This window comes from Zea mays, chromosome 6 (genome assembly GCF_902167145.1).
Source record: "Zea mays cultivar B73 chromosome 6, Zm-B73-REFERENCE-NAM-5.0, whole genome shotgun sequence".
NCBI classification, from domain to species: Eukaryota; Viridiplantae; Streptophyta; class Magnoliopsida; order Poales; family Poaceae; genus Zea; species Zea mays.
Window position 1 is genome coordinate 12,218,683 of NC_050101.1, and position 21,858 is coordinate 12,240,540.

General features: G+C 55.3%; 1 protein-coding gene across 1 annotated transcript; it reads left to right on the forward strand.

The window, feature by feature from the left end:
- The first annotated feature begins 1,665 nt into the window (after positions 1 to 1,665).
- On the forward strand, positions 1,666 to 21,754 carry LOC109940255 (mitogen-activated protein kinase 8). Its single transcript, XM_020539701.1, has 6 exons — positions 1,666 to 1,671; positions 1,761 to 1,796; positions 2,269 to 2,359; positions 2,450 to 2,514; positions 21,338 to 21,487; positions 21,584 to 21,754. The coding sequence occupies exons 1-6, from the start codon at positions 1,666 to 1,668 to the stop codon at positions 21,752 to 21,754; spliced, it is 519 nt and encodes a 172-aa protein (XP_020395290.1).
- Positions 21,755 to 21,858: the final 104 nt, after the last annotated feature.

Below are 21,858 nucleotides of genomic sequence, written 5' to 3' on the forward strand. Positions count from 1 at the left end.
GCTGCTGCACATTTCGTTGAGCACCCTGCGCACATCGGAAAGGAGCAAGGGAAGGGGCTTTGCGCAGGGCTGATGTTTTTGGATCGGAGGGCTGGGCGCAGGGACTTGGACGCCGTGGCTGCAGGAATAGCGGTGTTTCGCCGAGGAGCTGCGCAGCGAGGGAAAAGGATAAGCTCGCTACAAGGGGCTGCTCGGCCATGGAGATGTGGTCGGGGCGAGCAGCACGGCGAGGGCATTAGCTCCCTGTTCTAGCGCCCAGGACAGGGGGTTCATCGGTCTGCACTGTGGCTGAAAAGGGGCGGCATGGGGCTAGAGCCGAGGAGCCGAGCTGCTGGGCGCCGACCATGGAGATGAGGAGCAGGGGCGCCATGGAAGGGAGAGGTGGACGAGCTGTTGCTCGCCGTGGAGCAGGGGAGAGGCGCTGCTGCTGTTTGTGAGAGCTGGAGCTTGGGAGAGGGAGAGCAGAGGCGCTGCGCGGGGAAGAAGGGCGCCATGGCTGGGGCATCGAGCTTCATCCCTGAGCAGGGCGTCGGCCCCAGGGGAACTGCTCCCTGCTCTTGCTGCTCGCTGGAGGAAGAAGAAGAGGGACTGCTGGGGAGGGGATGAGCTGGGCGCTCGGCTGCTGGGCAGCCATGGGAGGAAGGGAGCCGAGCTCCCTGCGCTGCGCTAGGAACAGAGAAGGAAGAAGGCTGTGCGTCTGGGGGAGAGGAGGAAGAAGGTTGTGGCGGCTAGGGGGTAGATGCAAATTTTCCAATTTGCAAGGGAGAGAGCTCCTATTTATAGAAGAAAACCTAGGGTTAGGGTTTCAAATGGGCCAAATGGGCTGGGTTGGGCTGGCCCAAACACTAAACTGGGCCACGATAATTTATTTCCATTTTATTTTATGGCGTTTTGATTAAACACGGATTATCGGATCGCTAATTATTTCCCAGAATACAAATGCTCTTGCGGAATTCGTTTGTACGCAAAACAGAGTGAACTAGAGTTCGGACGAATGGACGATTGAGCGATTAATTCGGTCGAGAATCAAATTTGATTTCGCTCGAAAAATAATTCCTCGCGCACTATTTTAGAAATGATGTTTCTCTCAGACTTTTGATCGGCTTTGGATTTTTTAGTCGGAGAAAGCGAATCGTGACATTTTAAAATTGCTGTCGATATGGGGTTTTGAGTTCGGTTCGGACATGAGATATTTGGCCGAGTCGGATAAAATTGATTAGAGGACGACATATCGAGTATTCCGTTTGAGAGTACGGGCTCAGATTAAAATAGTTGGACATCGATCGAGGTTCGAGAAATTAGACTCGGGCTCAGATCAAATGACAGCTGTTGAGAGTTTGATTAAATGAGCTTCAGATGAGATTTATAATTCGAGGATGATTTTCGAGTTTGCATTCGTTCCAAGAAATAAAAGTTTTAACAGGCTCCAAATTTGGCCTTCTAGAGATCGGGAAAATCAGAAATCGGTGAAACCTTCACAAGTAACTTGATAAATAGAGATAAACGTGATCGAGAAAAAGAAAATTTCACTGAGCGTCCAAGATTAGGATAAACCTCCCGTCATAACACGAAATTGACACCTGGGGTGTCACAAGGACCTGCCACGTCTACGTCGTCGACACCGCTCATGTGTCGCAGGTGAGCTCCTGTTCCATTTGTCTGCCGATGTCGGTATGTTTTATAAGCGGTTGATGATTTCGTGGACGAACTGTAGGTGCTCGGATTGGATTCTGTGTGTAGGCATTGCTTGTTTCATGCAGAGAACACTGCCTGTTCTGATTGCTTCTCATGCTGCTGTACTTTTACTGCTTTGGAGCTGGGAGACAAAATGGTTGTGCATAATTAGAAGAGGAACACAGGGGAGTTTGTACTGAAGCTATCCTCCTTTTCTGCACGGATTTTGTATGTAATAAGTCGTGACATGGCTCTGAGGCTCTGCTCCACCCTAGAATCTATACTCCAAAACTTTAAGGTGTAGTGAAGTCTATTGTTTTCTCATATCGGATAAATATCTTCAAACTCTATATCTAGGTGCTTCTCCAAAAACTTATACTGCACCTCTTAAAACTGCATGAAAGAGTTGCATGAAGTTGGGGTGTTTGGCTGGTTCTGGCTAGCTCCTCCTCCTCCTTGGACTTTTGCTCTAGAGCCATGCAAAACACCCCATCATTCCACGTTGATGCATATCTAGAGTTTGAGTGTGAATGTATCCAACGACCGTAATTAATACAAATAATGACATGATTATTTGTCTTGATTTTGTTGCAGGAATCATGTGATCAAGTGAAGGCCATCATCAACTGTTTCTTCCTCTATCTATTCATCATCAATAATTTTGTTGAGTGGTGGGTTTTGGCAGGTTTGCTGCCTGTTTTGGATTGTTTTTGTTTTGTTCTTTGCCGAGGCAAGACATTACTCTAATTTCTTTGCATCTCTCTTGCATGTGTAGGCTGTTTTCTTGGAGCTATGTATGAGCAGAGTTGCAATTTTGACACCACTAAACCTTCAGGTATAGTAATCAAGTCTTCAACTGGTGGATGGTTTGTTTCAGAGAGAGGGGGAACCTGTGCTTCATGCTCGTGGAGATGGCACATGCTCCTATTGTGACATTGCAAACCATAAGGTATTTGATTATTCGCTACCTACATTTGCACTGTTTTCATTTTTAATTGACATTTAATTAGTGTCGGGGACCATAATTAGGGGTACCCCCAAGACTCCTAATCTGAGCTGGTAACCCCCATCAGCACAAAGCTGCAAAGACCTGATGAGTGCGATTAAGCCAAGGCTCGGTCCACTCAAGGGACACGATCTCGCCTCGCCCGAGCCCAGCCTCGGGCAAGGGCAACCGACCCCGGAGGATTCACGTCTCGCCCGAGGGCCCCCTCAAGCAACGGACACACCTTCGGCTCGCCCAAGGCCCAGTCTTCGCCAAGAAGCAACCTTGGCCAAATCGCCATGACGACCGACCGTATCGCAGGGGCATTTAATGCAAGGATGGCCTGACACCTTATCCTGACGCACGCCCTTCAGTCGACAGAGCCGAAGTGACCGCAGTCACTTCGCCGCTCCACTGACCGGCCTGACAAGAGGACAGCGCCGCCTGCGCCGCTCCGACTACTGTGCCACTCGACAGAGTGAGGTTGACAGCGGCCAAGTCCGGCCTCGGGCGCCATAGGAAGCTCCGCCTCGCCCGACCCTAGGGCTCGGACTCGGGCTCAGCCCCGGAAGACGACGAACTCCGCCTCGCCCGACCCCAGGGCTCGGACTTGGGCTCAGCCCCGGAAGACGACGAACTCCGCCTCGCCCGATCCCAGGGCTCGGACTCGGGCACGGACCCAGAAAACGACGAACTCCGCCTCGCCCGACCCTAGGGCTCGGACTCGGGCTCAGCCCCGAAAGACGACGAACTCCGCCTCGCCCGACCCCAGGGCTCGGACTCAGCCCTGGCCTCAGCCGACGGTCTCCGCCTCGCCCGACCCAGGGGCTCAGACTCGACCTCGACCTCAGAGGAGCCTCCGCCTCGCCCAACCCAGGGCTCGGACCGACCACGTCATAGGAGGCGCCATCATTACCCTACCCCAAGCTAACTCAGGCTACGGGGAACAAGACCGGCGTCCCATCTGGCTCACCCCGGTAAACAAGTAATGATGGCGCCCCGCATGCTCCATGACGACGGTGGCTCTCAGCCCCCTTACGGAAGCAAGGAGACGTCAGCAAGGACTCGACAGCCTCGACAGCTGTCCTTCCGCCAGGCTCCAGCGCTCCTCCGACGGCCACGACACCACACGAACGGGGTGCCAAAACCTCTCCGGCTGCCACGACGGCATGTACTTAGGGCACTAGCTCTTCTCTGCTAGACACGTTAGCACACTGCTACACATCCTATTGTACACCTGGACCGTCTCCTTACGCCTATAAAAGGAAGGTCCAGGGCCCTCTTACAGAGGGTTGGCCACGCGGGGCAGGACAGGACGGCGCGCGCATAAGCCTCTCGCTCCCTCCCACGCGGACGCTTGTAACCCCATACTGCAAGCGCACCCGACCTAGGCGCGGGACAAACACGAAGGCCGCGGGTTTCCCCTTTTACGCCTGTCTCCCTCCGGCTTTTCCCCCTTCCGCTCCGTCTCGCGCCGACCCATCTGGGCTGGAGCACGCGGCGACAATTTACTCGTCGGTCCAGGGACCCCCCGGGGTCGAAACACCGACAGTTGGCGCGCCAGGTAGGGGCCTGCTACGTGTTGACGAACAACTTCCCGTCAAGCTCCAGATGGGTAGTCTCCAGCAACCTTTCCAGCCCGGAACGGTGCTCCGTTTCGGGAGTCTTGAGTTCATATCCCTCGACGGCAGCTATGACATGATACTCCTTCCCCCGCCGCGCGACAGCGACAATGGCGGCCGACAACCCGCCCGCCGGCGGCGGAATCGACGACGTCTTCCCCACGTGGCGGAAGAACAACATTCGGGTTTGTCCCGTCGCCTCCTTCACCGACGGAGGAGGAGGCGGGGCAACCAAGGCCAAGCGGGAGGCGGCACCTCGTCGGCTATCGAGCGAGTCAACGGCGCTGACGCCCCAACGGGGGACACGTCGGGCATCGACCTCGCGTCTGAGACGAAGACGAGCGCCGTTTCTCCGCAACGCGCCAACTCCAAGAAAACGATCGACGCCAGCACGCTCGCAAAAGACTTGCTGGGCGTCTACCCCTGACGTGACTTCGTCACCGCCCGTCGACCAAGAGGTACCGACCGATTCCCATCTCGTGCCTTTTGGATTCAGCCTTGACCCACCAAGCGACTTCTCTTTGGTGGACGCTTTCGTAGAGGCGAGTCCAAACCCTCCGGGGTACGGTATGCGGTCACCCTGGGACCGGCTGACAGCCGTCTCGACCTACGGGCCCTCGGGTTCCGAGGAAGATGATGAGCCCGACTTTTGTTGGGATTTCTATGGACTTGGTAACCCCAGTGCCATGCGGGACTTCAAGACCGCATGCGACTACTGCCTCTCCGATTGTTCCGACGGTAGCCGCAGCTTCGGCGACGAGGACTGCGGCCCAAGTCGTGAATGTTCCCACGTCGATCTAGGGGGTCCCGGCGAAGGCAACCATCTTGGTATACCGGAGAACGGTGATCCCCCTAGGCCTACGCCTCGCGTTGACATCCTTCGGGAGCTAGCTGTGGTCCCAGTCCCTGCGGGGGGTCAGGACTCACAGCTCGAGCAAATCCGCGAGATGCAGGCCAGGCTCGACGAGGGAGTAGGAACGCTTGAGCCGTTCCGCCAGGACATCGGGCAGGAATGGGCAGGCCAACCTTCGGCCGGAGAAGCGCGTCATCCACCCCAGGGCATCCAGCACCGCATCACCGATGATGTCAGGGCAAGGCTGCCACCGGCTTCCAGTGGGGTCGACCAAAACCTGGCTGCAGCGGCAATACTTCTCCACGCGATGCCGAAACCATCAACCACCGAGGGGCGGCGTATCCAGGGAGAGCTCAAGAATCTCCTAGAGGATGTCGCGGTCCGACGGGCCAAAAGCTCTGCCTCCCGAAGGCAGGGCTACCCCTCGGAGCTGTAGGATTACGGGGAGGCTACGCTAGCGCAAAACAAAATTTTCATCCCCATAATACCAAGAACTACTGCGGTTATAGGTCATGGAATTACCACTAGACGCGCAGAGCAGCGGAAGACGTCTCGATGTAGACGAACGCGTCGAGCAGTGCCGTGCAGTCGCCGTCGTCCTTCACGTCCTCGCACGGTTCGTCCAAGTGCTCCAGATGCAGCACCTCCGAGGTATCCACACGTACAGGGAGGAAGCGCCGCGTACCGAACTGCTAGGTTCGCGATGGTGGCTTGGCGAGGGCGAGAGGCGAGTGGCGGCTGCTGGTTTGCAGGTGGCGAATTAGGTTATCTCTTAACCGCGCCCCCGCCCCTCATTATATAGGCGTTATGGTGGGCTTCTGACGCCGAGGCCCATCATTAACCCTAAAGCCCAGTCTAATTTCGGATCTAATCCGAATTAGGCTTCCTTCCCCTTAAGTGTGTGACCCTATAGGTTCACGTACAAATAGACATAGCCCGAGTACTCTTACTTGGTCCAATAATTGACAGCGGCCTCTAGCAAGACATGTCAACTCCTATGTGTACGTAAAGATCATATCAGACGAACCATTGCGACATTACGTACATGTTGTTCCCTTTGTCTCACGATATTTGGTCTAGCTCTAAGCTGACCTCTCTTTCTCGATACTGTGAATTGGAATCCTTTCAATGGTTAACTCTTAACCCTAGCACGGCCATGCATTTCTTGATCCAATCACTCGAGGGGCCCAGAGATATCTCTCTCACAAAGAGAGGGACAAATTCCATCTTGACTGACCATGCCTCAAAGCATGCTTCCTGACAAACCCAAAACTACCTTTATAACTACCCAGTTACGGGATAGCGTTTGATAGTCCCTAAGTAAGCCAATTCACATCTTGAGAACATGCGACAATCTCAGGTCTAAGGATACAGTATTCATGTTGCAAGAAGAGAACTATATTACAATATCTCACGTTGGGTCGGTCTAGCCTCATGTCATACATGCGCCCACATTATTAGTTTAACATCTCCATGTTCATGACTTGTGAAATGTAGTCATCAACTAATACATATGCTAGTCATCGACTCTGACTAGGGACATCATTTAGAATAACCATATAAGTAAAGAATCTCACAAACAATTCACATAATTGCTAATCAATACAAGGTGCCTTCCATGGATATTCAATTAAGCAATATATATATCATGGATACAAAGAAATATGCTCATCTCTATGATTATCTCTAGGGCATATTTCTAACAGGAGCATCGCGCCGCGACTTCCCGATTCATGCGGGAAGCCTCGGTCCACACAGGGCGCACGCGCAACACAGCGCCTGCGGCCCCGGGTCGCCTCGGCAACGAGCACCATCACCGCAACCGTCGAGCCCACCTCGACGAGAAGGTGCGCCGAGGCTACCACCCCAGGCGTGGGGGACGCTACGATAGCGGGGAGGATCGGAGCCCCTCGCCCGAACCACCCGGTCCGCAGGCTTTCAGCCGGGCCATACGACGGGCGCCGTTCCCGACCCGGTTCCGAACCCCGACTACTATCACAAAGTACTCGGGGGAGACGAGGCCGAAACTGTGGCTCGCGGACTACCGGCTGGCCTGCCACCTGGGTGGAACGGACGACGACAACCTCATCATCCGCAACCTCACCCTGTTCCTCTCCGACACCGCTCGGGCCTGGCTGGAGCATCTGCCTCCGAGGCAGATCTCCAACTGGGACGACCTGGTCCAAGCCTTCGCCGGCAACTTCCAGGGCACGTACGTGCGCCCTGGGAACTCCTAGGATCTCCGAAGCTGCCGCCAGCAGCCGGGAGAGTCTCTCCGGGACTACATCCGGCGATTCTCGAAGCAGCGCACCGAGCTGCCCAACGTCACCGACTCGGATGTCATCGACGCGTTCCTCGCCGGCACCACCTGCCGCGACCAGGTGAGCAAGCTGGGTTGCAAGACCCCCACCAGGGCGAGCGAGCTGATGGACATCGCCACCAAGTTCGCCTCTGGCCAGGAGGCAGTTGAGGCCATCTTCCGGAAGGACAGGCAGCCCCAGGGCCGCCAGCCGGAAGATGTCCCTGAGGCGTCCACTCAGCGCGGCACCAAGAAGAAAGGCAAGAAGAAGTCGCAAGCGAAACGCGACGCCGCCGACGCGGACCTTGTAGCCACCGCCGAGTACAAGAACCCTCGGAAACCTCCCGGAGGCGCCAACCTCTTCGACAAGATGCTCAAGGAGTCATGCCCCTATCATCAGGGGCCTGTCAAGCACACCCTTGAGGAGTGCGCCATGCTTCGGCGCCACTTTCATAAGGTCGGGCCACCTGCGGAAGGTGGCAGGGCCCGCGACGACGATAAGAAGGAGGATCACAAGGCAGGAGAGTTCCCCGAGGTCCACGACTGCTTCATGATCTACGGTGGGCAAGTGGCGAACGCCTCGGCTCGGCACCGCAAGCGAGAGCGTCGGGAGGTCTGCTCGGTAAAGGTGGCGGCGCCAGTCTACCTAGACTGGTCCGACAAGCCCATCACCTTCGACCAGGGCGACCACCCCGACCGCGTGCCGAGCCCGGGGAAATACCCGTTCGTTGTCGACCCCGTCATCGGCAACGTCAGGCTCACCAAGGTCCTCATGGACGGAGGCAGCAGCCTCAACATCATCTACGCCGAGACCCTTGGGCTCCTGCGGATCGATCTGTCCTCGGTCCGGGCAGGCGCGGCGCCTTTCCACGGGATCATCCTCGGGAAACGCGTCCAGCCCCTCGGACAACTCGATCTACCCATCTGCTTCGGGACCCCCTCCAACTTCCAAAGGGAAACCCTCACGTTCGAGGTGGTCGGGTTCCGAGGAGCCTACCACGCAGTGTTGGGGAGGCCATGCTACGCCAAGTTCATGGCCGTCCCCAACTACACCTACCTCAAGCTCAAGATGTCGGGCCCCAACGGGGTCATCACCATCGGCCCACGTACCGACACGCGTACGAATGCGACGTGGAGTGCGTGGAGTACGCCGAGGCCCTCGCCGAATCCGAGGCCCTCATCGCCGACCCGGAGAGCCTCTCCAAGGAGGCGCCTGACGTGAAGCGCCATGCCGACAACTTCGAGCCAGCGGAGACGGTTAAGTCCGTCCCTCTCGACCCCTGCAACAACACCTCCAAGCAGATCCAGATCGGCTCTGAGCTCGATCCCAAATAGGAAGCAGTGCTCGTCGACTTTCTCCACGCAAACGCCGACGTTTTCGCGTGGAGTCCCTCGGACATGCCCGGCATACCGAGGGATGTCGCCGAGCACTCGCTGGATATCCGAGCTGGAGCCCGACCCGTGAGGCAGCCTCTGCGCCGATTCGACGAAGAAAAGTGCAGAGCCATAGGCGAGGAGATCCACAAGCTAATGGCGGCAGGGTTCATCAAAGAGGGTATCACCAAATCAGGATGAAAGAGTCCGACTAGCTCGCGACTTCTTTCATCACACCTTTCGGCATGTACTGCTTTGTTACCATGTCGTTCGGTTTGAGGAATGCGGGTGCGACATACCAAAGGTGCATGAACCACGTGTTCGGCGAACACATTGGTCGAACGGTCGAGGCCTACGTCGATGACATCGTAGTCAAGACGAGGAAAGCCTCCGACCTCCTTTTCGACCTTGAAACGACATTCCGGTGTCTCAAGGCGAAAGGCGTAAAGCTCAATCCCGAGAAGTGCATCTTCAGAGTCCTCCGAGGCACGCTCTTGGGGTTCATCGTCTCCGAGCGGGGCATCGAGGCCAACCCGGAGAAAATCGCGGCCATCACCAACATGGGGCCCATCAAGGACTTGAAAGGCGTACAGAGGGTCACGGGATGCCTTGCGGCTCTGAGCCATTTCATCTCGCGCCTCGGCGAAAGAGGCCTGCCTCTGTACCGCCTCTTAAGAAAGGCTGAGTGCTTCACTTGGACCCCTAAGGCCGAGGAAGCCCTCAGGAACTTGAAGGCACTCCTCATGAATGCGCCCATCTTGGTGCCCCTCGCTGCCGGAAAAGCCCTCTTGATCTACGTCGCCGCTACCACTCAGGTGGTCAGCGCCGCGATCGTGGTTGAGAGACGAGAAGAGGGGCATGCATTGCCCGTCCAGAGGCCGGTCTACTTCATCAGTGAGGTACTGTCCGAGACCAAGATCCGCTACCCACAAATTCAGAAGTTGCTGTACGCGGTGATCCTGACACGACGGAAGTTGCGACACTACTTCGAGTCTCATCCAGTGATTGTGGTGTCATCCTTCCCCCTGGGGGAGATCATCCAGTGCCGAGAGGCCTCGGGTTGGATTGCAAAGTGGGCAGTGGAAATCATGGGCGAGACAATCTCGTTCGCCCCTCGGAAGGCCGTCAAGTCCCAAGTCTTGGCGGACTTTGTGGCTGAATGGGTCGATACCCAGCTCCCAACAGCTCCGATCCAACCGGAACTCTGGACCATGTTTTTTGACGGGTCGCTGATGAAGACAGGGGCAGGCGCGGGCCTGCTCTTCATCTCGCCCCTCGGGAAGCACCTACGCTACGTGCTACACCTCCACTTCCCGGCGTCCAACAATGTGGCTGAGTACGAGGCTCTGGTCAACGGGTTGCGCATCGCCATCGAGCTAGGGGTCCGACGCCTCGACGCTCGCGGTGACTCGCAGCTCGTCATCGACCAAGTCATGAAGAACTCCCACTGCCGTGACCCGAAGATGGAAGCCTACAGCGATGAGGTTCGGTGCCTGGAAGACAAGTTCTATGGGCTCGAGCTCAACCACATCGCCCGACGATACAACGAGACTGCGGACGAGTTGGCTAAGATAGCCTCGAGGCGGACAACGGTTCCCCCGGACGTCTTCTCCCGAGACCTGCATCACCCCTCTGTCAAGACCGACGACGCACCCAAGCCCGAGAAGGCCTCGGCTCAGCCCGAGGCACCCTCGGCCCAGCCCGAGGCACCCTCGGCCCCCAAGGGTGAGGCACTGTGCATCGAGGAGGAGCGGAGCGGGGTCACGCCTAATCGAAACTAGCAGACCCCATACCTGCAATATCTCCACCTAGGAGAGCTACCCCTCGACCGAGCCGAAGCTCAGCGGTTGGCACGGCACGCCAAGTCGTTCGTCTTGCTGGGGGACGGGAAGGAGCTCTACCACCACAGCCCCTCGGGCATCCTCCAGCGATGCCTATCCATCGCCGAAGGCCAGGAGCTCTTACAAGAAATACACTCGGGGGCTTGCGATCATCACGCAGCGCCTCGAGCCCTTGTTGGAAACGCCTCCCGACAAGGTTTCTACTGGCCGACCGCGGTGGCCGACGCCACTAGAATTGTCCGCACCTGCCAAGGGTGTCAATTCTATGCGAGGCAGACACACTTGCCCGCTCAGGCCCTGCAGACGATACCCATCACCTGGTCGTTTGCTGTGTGGGGGCTGGACCTCGTCGGCCCCTTGCAGAAGGCACCCGGGGGCTACACGCACCTGCTGGTCGTCATCGACAAATTCTCCAAGTGGATCGAGGTCCGACCCCTAAACAGCATCAGGTCCGAACAGGCGGTGGCGTTCTTCACCAACATCATCCATCGCTTTGGGGTCCCAAACTCCATCATCACCGACAACGGCACCCAGTTCACCAGCAGAAAGTTCCTGGACTTCTGCGAGGATCACCACATCCGGGTGGACTGGGCCGCCGTGGCTCACCCCATGACGAATGGGCAAGTAGAGCGTGCCAACGACATGATTCTGCAAGGGCTCAAGTCGCGGATCTACAACGACCTCAACAAGTTCGAAAAGCGATGGATGAAGGAGCTCCCCTCGGTGGTCTGGAGTCTGAGGACAACGCCAAGTCGAGCCACAGGCTTCACACTGTTCTTTCTAGTCTATGGGGCCGAGGCCATCTTGCCCACAGACTTAGAATACGGTTCCCCGAGGACGAGGGCCTACAACGACCAAAGCAATCGAGCTAACCAAGAAGACTCACTGGACCAGCTGGAGGAGGCTCGGGACATGGCCTTACTACACTCGGCGCGGTATCAGCAGTCCCTGCGACGCTACCACGCCCGAGGGGTTCGGTCCCGAGACCTCCAGGTGGGCGATTTGGTGCTTCCGCTGCGACAAGACGCCCAAGGGCGGCACAAGCTCACGCCTCCCTAGGAAGGGCCGTTCGTCATCGCCAAGGTTCTGAAGCCCGGGACGTACAAGCTGGCCAACAGTCAAGGCGAGGTCTACAGCAACGCTTGGAACATCCGACAGCTACGTCGCTTCTACCCTTAAGATGCTTTCAAGTCGTTCGTACACCTCATTCACACACAAAGTCTAACCATCAAGGAAGGGTCAGCCTTGCCTCGGCAAAGCCCGACCCTCCCTCGGGGGCTAGAAGGGGGGGGGAACCCCCTCCGCGTCAAAATTTTCCTCGGAAAAGATCTTTTCTACCAGAACCTCTTTCGTGCTTTTCGACTACTTCGAAAGTGGGATCCTGAAAACGACGGAGTACACGTAAGCAGCCAAGGCTGACCGAGCCGAGGGACTCCTACGCCTCCAGGATACGGATACCTCACTCATCACCTTCTGCGATAAGTAACTCACGCTCGGATAGGTGATTCCGCGGACCGAACAAGTCTTCACGCTTGAAAACTCTTCTGCCGAAACGATTTTTCGGGCCTTCTCGACTATATCGATAGCAGAATCCTACGGACTAGTAAGAGTACACGTAAGCGGCAAGGTCGACCGAGCCGAGGGACTCATACGCCTCCGGGATACGGATACCTCACTCATCACCTTCCGTGAAAAGTAACTCTCGCTCGGACAAACAATTCTGTTACCGACAAATAAGTCTAGATACCCAAAACAAGAGGAAAAGAAACATAGCTTTACAACACGCCGACAGTATGTTTGGGCCTCGGCGGCCGCAGAAAACATACACACACTACAAGATAAACCGATCCTGTAGGCTCGGACCTCGACGGAGGGGGAAGCAGCAGCACCCTCGGCGTCGACAACACCTTCGGCGAAGTCCGACCTAGCCTCGGACGGCAACACGGTCGGAGGATCTCCACTCCGAAGGACGACATCAGCACCGCGCCCGGGCCATCACCGCCAGGGTCTTCTCCAGGAATCCGGCTCGAGCAGACAGCTCGGCCGGCCACCCCGAAGCCTCAGCCAGCTGTCCCCCAAGGACATCAGCCCGGCTCGTGGCCTCGGCAACTCGACTCCGGCGTCGGTCCCGCCAGTGGACGGCCCGGCCAGGCTCCGGCCGACGAAGTCTTCTTTTCGAGCCAACTCCGCCTCTGTCTGTGCTGACACCGCTGCCTCCGGCTTTGGCTCATCGAAGAGCGGCCGAGGGTTCCTTTAACTAAGCAAGAGAAGCCTCGGGCGGCAAGGCCGACCGAGCCGAGGGACTCCTACGCCTCCGGGATACAGATACCTCACTCATCACCTTCGCACGAGGCAACTCACACTTGGTTAAGCGGTTCAGTTAGCCGACAGGCGAGGCCTGGTGCTCGAAATGAGGAAAAAACACGGCTCCGTACCGAAGATACATACATGTTCAGGCCCCGACAGCCACAATGAACAGACACCGGCACTCAAGGTGCCATTAAAAACAGAACTCCGGTTCCGTCCCCGCGGGTATGAACAACCTCCACACTGGGGGGCCTGTGGGGCGACAAGCTCCGGGCGACTCGCCAGCGACCTCTGCAGCAACAGCCATGGTCCCAGGACGGACGCAGCCACCGGAAGGCTCTCGTTCGTGTCCCCACTCAAGGGAATCAAACCAGACATTAAAGCCAAAGAGCCGGAGGTCGGTCCGTAGGTGGCGCTGACGGCCTCGACGGTGGGGAAGCTTCCTCCAGCTGCCACCACGTCAGCATCGACGGCGGCGTCCGCCTATCCACCAACGCCGCACAGGCGAGCGCGGGCCGCTCCAAAGCGCACCGGCAGGTCCTCGCTCCCGTCCTCGCCACGAAAGCGAGGAGGAGGACGGAATGTTGCATCCTAGCTGGGCAGCAACAGTTCGCCTTCCCCAGCATGGCTGGAGGATGCCTCCTCCGCAGAGCTGGAGGATGGTTTCCACCACCAGAAGTTGGAAGAAGAGGTGGCCAGCCGACCCGTGCGGGAGGTAGAGCCCTGGCTCACCTCGCTCTCCGCCCCAGCAAGGATGATGAAGATCCTTGAAGCTGAGGGCGGGACCAAGATCGCAGCCTGGCTCGCTTCTCCCCACCATCGAACTGGTGGTCACCGTCTTGGGTGACCACCGGCGAGGGGATGCGGCCGGGCTGCCTGATGAAAATCCTTGAAGTCGAACGATGGCTGAAAGGTACCAACTTCCGCGAAGTTGTGTTCCTCCGACGACAAGGCGGAAAGACTGCGAGTGTTCCCCATCCGGGGGCTCGGAAGGTGGAAAGACGCGATGCATAAGGGGAGCGCGAAGACATGGTTGCCTTTCAAGGGGGTCACCCTCCTTTTAAAGGCAACTCTCCCCACTTGCGTCCTCAGCCATCGCAGGCTGAGTCTTCTCCAACACGCTCCAAGGTCCTCCCCCTACGACACGGGGGCTGGGTCCCACGCGTCATGCAAGCTGGCCCAGGACAAAAGGAGCCAAACCGCCGCGCGCGGTGCGCGCAACTGCCTAGCGGTTACAAGCATTCCTCCACTTTCGCCCAGACCAGCGGGTGAAAGGGCGGACCGCCATGCAGGCGGCATGCGACCGCACCAATGGGGCGCACCCTTTCGACTTCAACGCGTCCAGCATGGTGGCCCAGGCCCACACGTCATGTAACCGGTACGCCGGTTGCTACGTGCAAGAAACTGCACCGCCACTCACGCCACTACCGTGCCTCCTCGACTGCGGAACCAGTACCGCGACTCGAGGCAACCCTGCGCACGACCCAACAGTGCCAACCAGGCACATCGGTCATGGGTCAGTTAGCCGCGGGAGAAGGCGTGACGGTCGATATGGCCAGAAATGGGCCGGCAGTAATGGCGGTGGCAGACGGGCGGAAGCAGCGGTCAAGTCGCCAGCCACGCTCACGTCCCCTCCTGGGACAGCGAGAGAACCCTTTCCCACGGCGTGAAGATGGCACACCCGTGTCCCGTTCCTCGAACGGCTCGCGCACGCACAACGGCTGCCCCACGAACCACTCGTCCCGTCGCATTAACTCTGCGGCAGGACAGGCGGCGCCTTTGGCAGGCGAAGCAGGCGACGCTTCACCTCCGCCATAATGACCGCGTCAAAAAGGTGCGCCACATCATTCGATTTCGTATCCTTTTCCTCTTCCTCTTTCTCTCTCTTACAACAGGGATCGGGAAAGGGGATACCCCGAAAGGGATCCTTCTTCGCGAAGGAAACGGGCCCCAAGCCCCCCTACTGATCAGAGGTTCGAAGGCTGGCCCCTTGGAGGGGTTCAACAGTCGCCTCAGAGCGCTTGGGCTCCGCGCCCACTAATGGTCAGAGGTTCGCAGGCCGGCCCCTCGGAAGGGTTCAACGGTCGCCTCAGGCCACTCGAGGTCCGCGCCCACTACTGATCAGGGGTTCGTAGGCTGGCCCTCGAAGGGTTCGACAGTCGCCTCAGACGCAGAGCGAGGGATGACCCTGGGTACGTTCGATACATAACCAAGGCTTGGGCTACACTCCCGAGGTACCCTAGGACATTTCTGAGACTAACGGGAACAATTTTTGTAACGGAATCCCATCAGAGGGAGGCATCGAGCCCTCGGACCCCGTCAAAAGGGGACTGGGTCCGGCAAATCACCCGCAGGTACCTTTGAAGCGCGCCTCTGGGCCACTAGCCGACCCCTAACAAATGGGGCACGGGCGTCCACTCAGATTACCCGTTAGCAGCTCACTGGAGACACCATGTTCGGCGCCCTCCAAGGGCAACATGGCGCTTTTCCCCCCTCCTCCTTGCGGAAAGGCGACGCAGGGGCATATGTAAAAAAGTCGAGTTTGTCCTTGACCGTCCTCTCGCTCTGTGCGGAGGCTTGGGGGCTGCCCTCGCAAACCCGGCTCGCGGCCAAACCGTTGACAGCGTCAACATACCAGCCCGAGAACTTGGGACCCGACCGTGCACCCGGGCTACGGCCAGCTCGCATGAGGGAACAATCAAACCGGCCAAAGCATCACGAAACGCATTAAGACCTCGAAGGAGTCAAACCACTAATCCGAGGCCTCGGGGGCTACACCCGGCGGGTGCGCTCGCGTGCACCCACCGGAACAAAATGCAAACGAGAAAGGCCGGTCCCCTTGCAAAAAAGTGCGACAAAAGCCTCCAAGCGAGTATTAACACTCCCTTCGAGGCTCGGGGGCTACTGTCGGGGACCATAATTAGGGGTACCCCCAAGACTCCTAATCTCAGCTGGTAACCCCCATCAGCATAAAGCTGCAAAGGCCTGATGGGTGCGATTAAGCCAAGGCTCGGTCCACTCAAGGGACACGATCTCGCCTCGCTCGAGCCCAGCCTCGGGCAAGGGCAGCCGACACTGGAGGATTCACGTCTCGCCCGAGGCCCCCCTCAAGCAACGGACACACCTTCGGCTCGCCCGAGGCCCAGTCTTCGCCAAGAAGCAACCTTGGCCAAATCGCCACGACGACCGACCGTATCGCAGGGGCATTTAATGCAAGGATGGCCTGACACCTTATCCTAACGCATGCCCTTCAGTCAACAGAGCCGAAGTGACCGCAGTCACTTCGCCGCTCCACTGGTCGGCCTGACAAGAGGACAGCGTCGCCTGCTCCGCTCCGACTGTTGTGCCACTCGATAGAGTGAGGCTGACAGCGGCCAAGTCTGGCCTCGGGCGCCATAGGAAGCTCCGCCTTGCTCGACCCTAGGGCTCGGACTCGGGCTCAGCCCCGGAAGACGACGAACTCCGCCTCGCCCGACCCCAGGGCTCGGACTCGGGCTCAGCCCCGGAAGACGACGAACTCAGCCTCGCCCGATCCCAGGGCTCAGACTCGGGCTCGGCCCCGGAAGACGACGAACTCCGCCTCGCCCGACCCCAGGGCTCGGACTCGGGCTCAGCCCCGGAAGACGACGAACTCAGCCTCGCCTGATCCCAGGGCTCGGACTCGGTCTCGGCCCCGGAAGACGATGAACTCCGCCTCGCCCGACCCCAGGGCTCGGACTCAGGCTCAGCCCCGGAAGACGACGAATTCTGCCTCGCCTGATGTCACACCCGGGTTTTAGGGGTCCAAAGCCCGGGCGCGAACATAATCACCAGGTGTGCTGGGACCAAGTCTCACACATATGATGAATCATGGCACAGGATCGAATGTCACATCTTTACTATATAACAGGAGTTCTATGCAAAATAAATAATTACATTATAAGGAGACAACAGTCCAGCAACCCAAAGTTGACCGGGCGACGACGGCCTAGACCTCTCACGAACTCGTCACAGCATCCTCCAAGCGCCTCATCCTGTGGTACCTGTTCTTGACCTGTGGGGGGGTGTGAGACAGCAAGAGTGAGCTCACATACGTTCATCGCTCAACAAGTTGTGGGGAATAATGTGAATGAACTCGCCATAGATGGGAGCTCATGTGAAGTGTAAGGCTTACCAAAGAGGATGGTTAGAGCTGAGCATTGCTTTTAAAGTTGGTCAAAATTTTATTAGCAGTTACTAAGTATAAGTAAATACCAGCCCAATTAAGTAGTAGAACAGAAGTAACAACATCACCTGCGATGCAATGCATATGACAAATTGAATTTAGTTCCATAAATTAATCATGTGAGGGTCCGAGCTGCTCATGACCGTGAGCACGGCTAGTATACCAGTTTTACACTCTGCAGAGGTTGCGCATCTTTACCCACAAGTCATGTTACCCATCTGCCAAGGGATCGCGACTTCCCATACACCTCTACCGAGGAGGCGAGGCAGGGTAACACTACGAGGCCTTTACAAAGTTCCACTAGCTTTAGAAAACCCGCTACAGTTTATAGGAAGCTCCAATTCAGGGATCCCTCGCATGACCGCCATCGCAGCAAAATCATCCCAAGGACCTCCCTACACTGACCACTCCCCTACTGCCCTTGCCCCTTTCGGGTAAGGTAGTCCTCCACTAGCTTTCCTAATTAATCAGCCAAGGGCGTCCATAAACCCTTGTGGTAGCACTGTTTTCCCGGGTGGTCGCTCCATGTTCCAATTAACATAATGATCTTATCATGAACAGTGATAATAAACAGATAATAAAAGTGTGATCATGAATAATGTATCTTCATACCCAAAACCACATAAAGCACTAGCAAGTACTACCCAAAAAGTTCAGTGGTAAACAAGGTATAAAGATAATCAAACTAGGGTAACCTATTAGGTCCCATCAAAATTAACCTATGCAGATCATTATGATTAATTAGAACATGAGTGGGTAAAAAGAAGTGATCAAGAGCACAACTTGCCTGGCACTTGAGATTCCAGTTACCAGGGTGATCTTCAGGTGACTCGAAACCTCGCTGCTAGTCGTAGCAATACAAACAAACATGGTATAGATAAAATCAACATCACACCAAACATAGAACAAACTGAATAATAATGATCTACACGTTGCTACGAGATCGCGGGTTCGAGAACCGATAAATTCGGAGCTACGTTCACCAAGTTATGAATTTCTGAAGTTATTAAGCACCTAGAATAGATTAATTCACATGAGCATTTTTAATTCAAGTTTCATGGCTAAACAGAGGCACTAGGTGATGGACAATATTAAAACAAAATTATTACAACTGAAACAGATTAAAAAGGAGTTAAAATGGGGAAGTTATGAATTTCTCAAGGCTTTATGTATTTGATACAAGATTTATTAAGAGATTAATTCTTAATACAATTTTCATGTCAAAACAGAGACACTAAATGATAAACAATAGTATTACAAAATTATAGGAACTGGAATGGGCTAATTTGGACTTAATATGAATTTTCTATGGATTATACAAGTTTCTACCATTATTTTCGTTTAAAAATGATTTTAAAATGAATTTCCCTGATTTTATTCGCTAACTGGTTGGCGTGTCAAATTCAGAGAAGCCCAGGGGCTAACACGTAAATTTTCTAAGACTCAGTGAACATCGCCCATGGACGGCGGGTTCTATTTTCGTAAAGGCTGGGGGCTCGTATGTAAAACTCCGAGTCGAAGAGGTATCGCTCAATCTAGGCCGCACGATCAAGATCCGATGCACCGGATTAAACCTTGAATCGGTACGTAGCGCCCACCGCTAGATCGGAATCTGACGGCCATGATTTAATGAAACAGGGAGCTAATCCTATCCACCCATCGCCGATCCAACGACCCAAAGTAGATCACAAAGCGGTACACTCAGGTGGCCACTAGATTACAGATGAACGGCCAAGCTTTAATGTACCCAAGACCTAATCCTATCCTTCTACAACAGATCCAACGGTGCAGCGCCCTTCGATCACCTAGCCTTAATCAGTGTCGTCCAAATCTAGATCGACGACGCGCCCGTATCTTCAACCTCCTGTCGGCAGCGGTCAGCACATGCCGCACCCCGCGGCGGCACTTCGACGTCGCGAAACCCGCCGAACATCCAGGTGATCTACCGCAGCACTGGCTAAACACGTAGGGCGCAGAGCATATTGCGAAATAAGGTTATAAGCACCATACCAGGGTCTGCCCGCGGTAGCCCAAGCTTCTGTCACCCTGCGGCTCCGCGAGGGTGAAGAGCCCCCCGACGACGAATTCCCACCACTTGGTGTCTTGGTGCACCAAATCGCCAACTAACGACGCGCCCAAACCCCACAAATTATCCGCAGACGCTGAGCGACCTTGGTAAGCGAAGAACAGCGTTGGCGGCGTACTTCTCTCTCCTCTCTTCCTTCCGTTGGTTTCTAGAGTTCGCGGATGACAAAGTGGTCGAGGTGCCTGGATTTATACCCGGACAGAAGGAGGGGGGTCCGCATCCTACGCGCCACGGAACCGGCCCCAACGGCCGAGCGGAGACCCAGACCCACAGTGCGCGCGGCGACGGACTCGCGTTCTGTGCGCGCGATGCGCGGGCTGTTGCGCGGAAGAAGGAGATCCTGACGGCGCAGGGCCCACCTCACAGTGACGCCGACGCGCTAGGGAGCAAGGACTGGGCTGGCGCAGGAGTGGGGAGATGGTGGGCCGAAAAGGAAAAGGGCGGCCCAGCTAGGGTTTTCTTTTTCTTTTCTTTTATTTTCTGTTTTCTTCTCTTTTCTGTTTTAGTTTTTAATTTTCATAATTCATTTTTTTATTCAGTTTTGAATACGAGAATTCACACCCAAAGGTCAAGCATGATGCATAATTTAATTTTTCCTTTATTTATTTTTATCCATTTAGATAAATGTTTTAATGATGGAATATACACTTAAGATAGATGATCCTCTTTAGTTATATTTACTTAGGCCATGTTAATATATAATATTTCTCATGAATTATTTTAGTTCAATTATTTTTAAGGATGGTTGTGATTATATGGTTTATAGAAGGAATAATAATTAGTTTAAAACTCTATCCCTTATTTGCCGCTCCAACTTCTAGCTTTAAGTTTTAGATCTATGCTTCGAATACCACATTCTTGCCTATTATTATATTTTATAGAGGATGGAAATATTTATTAGAAGTCATTTTATCTCAAATCTCTTAGAGAAACATTTATAATTCTCAGCACATGATTTCGGGTGTTACACCTGACCCCAGGGCTCAGACTCAGCCCTGGCCTTAGCCGACGGTCTCCGCCTCGCCCGACCCAGGGGCTCGGACTCGACCTCGGCCTCGGAAGACAGACTCGACCTCGACCTCGGAGGAGCCTCCGCCTCGCCCAACCCAGGGCTCGGACCGACCACGTCACAGGAGGTGCCATCATTACCCTACCCGAAGCTAACTCAGGCTACGGGGAACAAGACCGGCGTCCCATCTGGCTCGCCCCGGTAAACAAGTAATGATGGCACCCCGCATGCTCCATGACGACGGCGGCTCTCAGCCCCCTTACGGAAGCAAGGAGACGTCAGCAAGGACTCGACAGCCCCGACAACTGTCCTTCCGCCAGGCTCCAGCGCTCCTCCGACGGCCACAACACCACACGAACAGGGTGCCAAAACCTCTCCGGCTGCCACGACGGTATGTACTTAGGGCACTAGCTCTTCTCTGCTAGACACGTTAGCACACTGCTACACCTCCCATTGTACATCTGGACCCTCTCCTTACGCCTATAAAAGGAAGGTCCAGGGCCCTCTTACAGAGGGTTGGCCGCGCGGGGGAGGACGGGACGGCGCACGCATAAGCCTCTCGCTCCCTCCCGCGCGGACGCTTGTAACCCCGTACTGCAAGCGCACCCGACCTGGGCGCGGGACAAACACGAAGGCCGCAAGTTTCCCCTTTTACGCCTGTCTCCCTCCGGCTTTTTCCCCCTTCGCGCTCCGTCTCACGCCGACCCATCTGGGCTGGGGCACGAGGCGACAATTTACTCGTCGATCCAGGGACCCCCGGGGTCGAAACGCCGACAATTAGATACCCTAAATGTTAACTGCTTTCAACTGAACTCTTCTGCATTCTCCTTCTGTGTTGAAGAATGCAAGCCTTGTGTTGAAGAATGCAAGCCTTGTGTGACGATGCAGTTCTGGGAGGCCGGGGACTACGATGGAAAGCTGTGCTCTTGAGCTGTGTGGATCTTTCTTTAGTAAGATACCCATTTTTTCTCATACTGTTGTTTTATTAAGCCTTATTGGTCTTTTTTTGTTTTCTCCACCTTCAGCGTTAACTTTAAAATGCTTATGTTATCCCCATGATATTAACACGATTCTCTTGTGCAGTATTCACCGGCTATCGATATGTGGAGCATCGGTTGCATTTTTGCGGAGATTTTGACTGGGAAGCCTTTATTCCCTGGTAAAAATGTGGTTCACCAGTTGGATTTGATGACTGATCTCCTGGGTACACCATCAACAGATACTATTTCACAGGTATGTTTTATTATTTATGGATATATTGAGACATGTAAAAAATTCTAGCATAAATTATTGCTAAGTCTCAAACCTTTTTTGTTTGTTGTTCTACAGATTCGGAATGAGAAGACAAGGAGGTATCTAAGCAGCATGAGGAGGAAACAACCAATACCCTTCTCAGAGAAGTTCCCCAATGCAGATCATTCGGCGCTCAAGCTCTTACAAAGGCTTCTTGCATTTGATCCTAAGGATCGACCAACAGCAGAAGAGGTAGGCTTTTCGTGATGAAACATAGGTTTTATTTTTGCACTGCTATTATTTGTGTTACTTTGCTGTTGGGGACTTGTTCTCAAATGCTTCGAATTAAGAACAAGGCAACACAGAAAATG